The 6000-nt window shown below is 40.8% G+C and overlaps 1 protein-coding gene across 1 annotated transcript in view; it reads left to right on the plus strand.

Moving 5' to 3' along the window:
- Positions 1-5223, plus strand: part of SLC25A46 (solute carrier family 25 member 46) — a 69696-nt gene extending 64473 nt beyond the window's left edge. Inside the window, exon 8 of the mRNA XM_040343291.1 lies at positions 4450-5223. Within this exon, the coding sequence (XP_040199225.1) occupies positions 4450-5031 (582 nt within the window). The 3' untranslated portion in view covers positions 5032-5223. The remainder of the gene's footprint in view (positions 1-4449) is intronic.
- Positions 5224-6000: the final 777 nt, after the last annotated feature.

Below are 6000 nucleotides of genomic sequence, written 5' to 3' on the forward strand. Positions count from 1 at the left end.
ATTAATAGAAAGTTATGTGGAAGAAAAAGGTGCACACGCAGCAGGGATGACCGCAGCCTGGAGAGGATTGTCAGGAAAAGGCCATTCATAAGTGTTGGACTTTCACAAGGAGTGGACTGAGGCTGGAGTCAGTGCATCAAGAGCCACCACACACAGACGGATCCTGGACATAGGCTTTAATAGTCGTATTCCTCTTGCCAAGCCACTCCTGAACAACAAACCGTCAGAAGCGTCTTAGGGTCCAAACCAAGTACTGAGTACATATGCATACTTATACTTTTCAGAGGTCCGATGTTATTCTATGTACAATCCTTGTTTTATTGATTGCATGTAATATTTGGGGTTTTCATGAGCTGTAAGACATAATCATCACAATTATGACAAATCACAGCTTGAACTATCTTGCTTTGCATGTAATGAGTTTATCTCATATATTAGTTTCACCTTTTGTTGCATTAGTGAAATAAATGGACTTTTGCACGATATTCTAATTTTTCGATTATCGCCTGTAATTAGTTGGGTGAGCCAATGGTGGGATTCACAGATATGAGAAGTAGACAATGGATGGTTGGTAAGGTGGATAAGCCTGGCATTAGCATTCATGACTGACTTGAAGAGGGGATAGCCTATGTAAAGGTAATCCAGTGAGGAGGAAGTTGCAGTAGTCAAGACGAGAGATGACCAGGGAGTGAACTAGGAGCTTTGTGGTGTCATTGGTTAAGAAGGGGCATATTCTGAAGATGATGTGGAGGCGACAAGATATGGACCGTGGTTGAATGTGGGGCTAAAAGGATAGTTCAGAGTCCACGTTTACACCAGCACCTCGCCATGTGGGGATAGGCAGATAGAGAAATCGGGGCAAGAGGCACATATGGGAGTAAAAATGATGAGCTCAGATTTTGATAGATTGAGTTTGAGGAAGTAGTGCGACATCCATATGTTTGTTAGTAAATTAGTGATATGTGGGAGACTGAAGGAGTTATGCCCTGTACACATGATTGGTTCATCCGATGAAAACGGTCTGATGGATTTTTTCATCAGATATCCGATGAAGCTGACTTTCATCAGTCGTGCCTACACACCATCAGTTAAAAAAACGATCGTGTCAGAATGCAGTGACGTAAAACACGACGACGTGCTGAGAAAAATGAAGTTCAATGCTTCCAAGCATGCGTCGACTTGATTCTGAGCATACGTGGATTTTTAACCGATGGACGTGCCTACAGACGATCGTTTTTTTCTATCGATTAGTTAACCATCAGATAATTTTAAAACAAGTTCCTAGTTTTTTAACCGATGGATAAAAAACCGATGGGGCCCACACGTGATCGGTTAGTCTGATGAAAACGGTCCATCAGATCGCTTTCATCAGACAAACCGATCGTGTGTACGTGGCATTAGTATTCCTAAAGCCAGGACCCTGCATTCACTCTATCTGGTCTCCCACAGTACACAGAACATGGAAATGCAATTATTTTCGTAAGTATAAACTTTCTGAATACCCTTTCTCATCAGCAGTATATAGCAGTTTTGGGACTTCTATCAGTGTCTGGCTGAGAACTGGTTAAAACTTGTAAGAAGCGTTTTCATTCTCCTCTGACTGTCCTATGAGGCTGCCCCACTGTCTGGACAGTGCTGATTGGCCCTGTGCCAATCACATGCACCCTCCCAAAAAAAAAAACTCTCTAGCAATACACACTAAACTGAGCATGTGCAGAGTGCCCCCAAGGCTCTGTACTATCAGGAGATGATTTGGGGACTGTGGAAGTAAGGGAGGATCAGAGAAGACATGATCAAACAGCCTTTTTACACAATGCACAGGATTAACTCCTAAGGTTCCACAGTGAGTATAACACACACGCTTTGCTGCATATACAGACTGATTTTTACTGTTGTGGGTTTAGTAACACTCTAAGTATATCGCTGCTGTCCTCTGACTTAAAATAAAATCAGCAGTTAACTGGTGCAGCCCCACTGCACGGAGGAAAAAATATTTTGCCCAGGGTTCAGCTTTAACAGCGGGTTTAAATAAAAGAAACTCATTCGATTCTCCCAGCCACACATTCCAGATGGATGGAGGAATTTCTCCCACAAAGCTACTGTATTCTGACAGAAGGGAGCTTTCCCCTGCTGTCAGAATACACTCATCCTCACTGCTGGCTATAGCCTGCGGCACCGGAACCAGAATTGGGAGATTGACTTCTGTACAACCAGACTGTCCATAGACTGCCTATAAAACTTTAAAGTAAACATAGTGATGTGGGTTAGTGACGGACTCAAACAGGCACCAACATCTCTGGATAGAACATATACACAGGAAGGTTTTTTTATGGGATTTTAACCGTGCCATAAACACGATAGAAGCAGAAAGTTTTTTTTGTCTGTTTGTTTTTAATTCACATCTTATTGATAAATCATTAAAATTTGTTTAGCATAAAAATTGAAAGTTATCAACTTGGCTTTTTATCAGGTCACAGAAAATATTTCAAAGTCGGTGACGTTGTGATGTTTTATCCCGACATGTTTCGCCGCTAAGGGCTTCCTCAGGGGATTTATTAAGTAGTTATTACCTTACCAACCGCTCAGTGTCTGCTAACCCTCTGTCAATCCCTCCACTGGCTTTCTCTCACCCAACAAATTAAATAAAAAATTCTAATTAACTTACAAAAAGCCATCCACAACTCGGCCCATGGTTCATCACGCCTAGTTTCAAAACACCTCCTCCCAAGAACTCCTGCTCTCTAGTTCCCTCATCACCTCCTCCCATGCTCGTTTCCAGGACTTTTCCCAAGCCTCTCCTATCCTCTGGAACTCCCTACCCCAATCTGTCCGACTATCTCCTACTCTGCTTGCTTTCTCCATCAGATCCTCCACCACAGCTATTACCTTTTATGTATCACTTGACCCTCCCTCCTAGATTGTAAGCTCTAACGAGCAAGGCCCTCTGCTTCCTCCTGTATTGAATTGTATTGTAACTGTACTGCCTGCCCTGATGTAAAGCGCTGTGCAAACTGTTGGCGCTATATAAATATAATAATAATAATAATAGTCACTGTTCAAAAAGACAAAATATGCCATAATAGTATAGAGCAATCCAGATTAAACCTTTTAAGAAAAGCAATAAAAATCAATTAATATTTTATATTCACCATGCCCAACTGTTTAATTGCTTACCCAAACAAAGTCTCCCAGTGTTGCCAACCCAAAAGCAGGGAACACACAGGGCACACTAAGACCAAGCTACAATATATAGTTGGGCCCTCTGTGGTCACACGGCACCCTTTGTGTCCTCTGCATCGCTTTGGTGGTTCTGGGTTGGCAACGTTGGGAGACTGTTTGGGTAAGCAATTGAATGGTTGGACATGGCGAAAATATGAATATTAATTGATTTTTGTTATCGCTTTTCTTACATGATCTTTAAAAATATCCTCTGTGACCTGATAAAAAAGACGACAAGTTGCTAACTTGTAATTTTTACGCTAAATGATGCATCTATAAAATGTGTTATTTTTTTAAAAACTTTTTGGTTCTATCTTGTTTATGGCACCGTTAAAATCCCATCAAATTCCTCACTGTGTAACCCCGAAAACTTTACCCTCGCTTTCATTCCTGGAAAATTAGAGCATGTCAATATCTAACAGAGATGCAGGCTAGAATAAAAAGCTCACAGGGATTGGAACTACTCACCACTTTTACCTTTACTTCTACACTAATGCCGCGTACAGACGGTCATTTTTTGTGATAAAAAAATTACGTTTGAAGTGATGAAAAAAAACGACATTTTTGAAACTTCATTTTCAAAAACGATGTAGCATACACACCATCGTTTTTCAAAATGCTCTAGCAAAGTGATGTTACGTTCAGCACGTACGACGGCACTCTGTTCCATTGAAGCTCGCTTCATAACTTGCTTCTGAGCATGTGCGGGTTTAAAAACGTTGTTTTCAACGTCATTTTGCCCACACACTATCATTTTAATTGACACAAAAAACGACATTTTGAAAAATGACACAAAAAATTCGAGCATGTTCGAATTTTTTTTTTGGTCGTTTTTCTGAAGACATAAAACGACGTTTTCCCCACACACTATCATTTTAAATGACGTTTTCAAAAACGTCATTTTTTTTCATCACAAAAAATGACCGTCTGTATGCGGCATAAGAGTTGGCTCATCCAATAATGATATTTATGGTTTTAGTTGTTTCTGGAAGGGTGAATCACTCAGCAGTTTTTTCTTTTTTGAAATAATACTGAATAGAGACATTGTATGGACTCTCCTTACTTTAATAGGCAGGAAGTACATGAGTGATCCAGCTCTCTGGAATCTACAAAGAACTGCAGTTTATGTTTGGAGTTGACTCTTCCATTATAGCTGTTGTCTTTATTTTCTATTCTTTCTACACTTAAATTGATTTTATTTTGATATTTTTTTTTCTTTATACAATACAGAGTGAGATCATCCGTGACAATCCTGGCATTCTGGATTGTGTGAAAGAAGGATTTGGCCGCCTTGTGGGACTTGGAGTGCCGCACAGCAAACGTCTGCTGCCTCTTCTGGTTCTTACCTTCCCCACTGTCCTTCATGGTGTCCTTCATTATATAATCAGCTCAATAGTTCAGAAATGTGTATTATTCTTTATAAAGAAAAGAAATCCTGCCAGAAATCCATCCGATGCCACTTCATCAGCTCAGAACATTTTGGAGGAGTATTTCCCAGAACTTGTAGCCAACTTTGCTGCCAGCCTGTGTGCGGATGTCATGCTGTATCCTCTTGAAACCGTGATGCATCGCCTTCATATTCAAGGGACACGCACAATAATAGATAATACAGACCTTGGCTATGAAGTACTGCCTATCAACACTCAGTACGAAGGCATGAGAGACTGCATTAACACTATAAAACGAGAGGAAGGAATGCTAGGCTTTTACAAAGGGTTTGGGGCTGTGGTGGTGCAGTACACTCTTCATGCTACTGTTCTGCAAATTACAAAACTCATTTATTCATCTTTGCTGCACAATACAGCCCAGTGAAAGGGGCAGTCATGACTCGTACAAAGGGTAGAAAAGAAAATGGCATGTCTTAGCCACCAGTGTGTCATCTCCCAAATTCTGGTCTGGATTCCATATGCTGGATGAACGTTGATGTTTACATTTTATGTTTGTAATCTGGATTCACTGTGGGCTTTAATAAAAAAAGAATACAGAATTGTATGATGTAACCTACAGAAACCAATAAGAAATGTTATTTGCCTAGCTTCGCTAGTTTGCTGAGAACAGAATGATTGAGTTATGGCACGTCACTGAGTTTGTGCTATGTTAAGAGTGGTAAGAATTAGTGCTGATTATTGTGATAATTGTTCAACATTTTTTGTGATATTACCTCTTAAATACAGATTGATTTCTGTTAGCAAAATGTCTGTGTAGGTTTTGACAGGTTTCCAAAATCAAATATGTAGGGTACACACACTGTCTTATACAGTACATCTGTGTTTTTGACATAGACACATTCCTAGACTTATCTCTTTTCTTTATATAGCACCAGATGATGTATGCTTAATTTCTGTAGTCATGGATGACTGTTCTTTTTGGTGTGTCCTGAGCCATGTGAAGGTGTAGCTGTCATAGGGTTATAGGATAAACTATAAAAAAATTCTGGCCATGCCATTATGCTATGTTCACTACACAACGGTACACCCATTTTTTCGTTTATTAAAAGTCAGCAGCTACAAAAAGTGTAGCTGCTGACTTTTAATAAACAGACACTCACCTGTCCAACATTGTGGCTGCCCGGAGCCTCGCTTCTCTCCCCCTCCTCTTTGTGGCGCCATCAAAGCAACTGTGGACTCCCTGCTGTGGCAGCTTACAGCTTAATGGTCTGGCGCGCACTGCGCTGCACTCTATTGGTCAGGCAATCTTCTGGGACCTGTGCCGTGCTCCAGAAGATCTCTGGCAGGGAGGGGCTGCCTAGGGAGAGAGGGGGAGAAGTCACCTAGGTGGCCA

This window comes from Rana temporaria, chromosome 1 (genome assembly GCF_905171775.1).
Source record: "Rana temporaria chromosome 1, aRanTem1.1, whole genome shotgun sequence".
Classification (NCBI taxonomy): domain Eukaryota; kingdom Metazoa; phylum Chordata; class Amphibia; order Anura; family Ranidae; genus Rana; species Rana temporaria.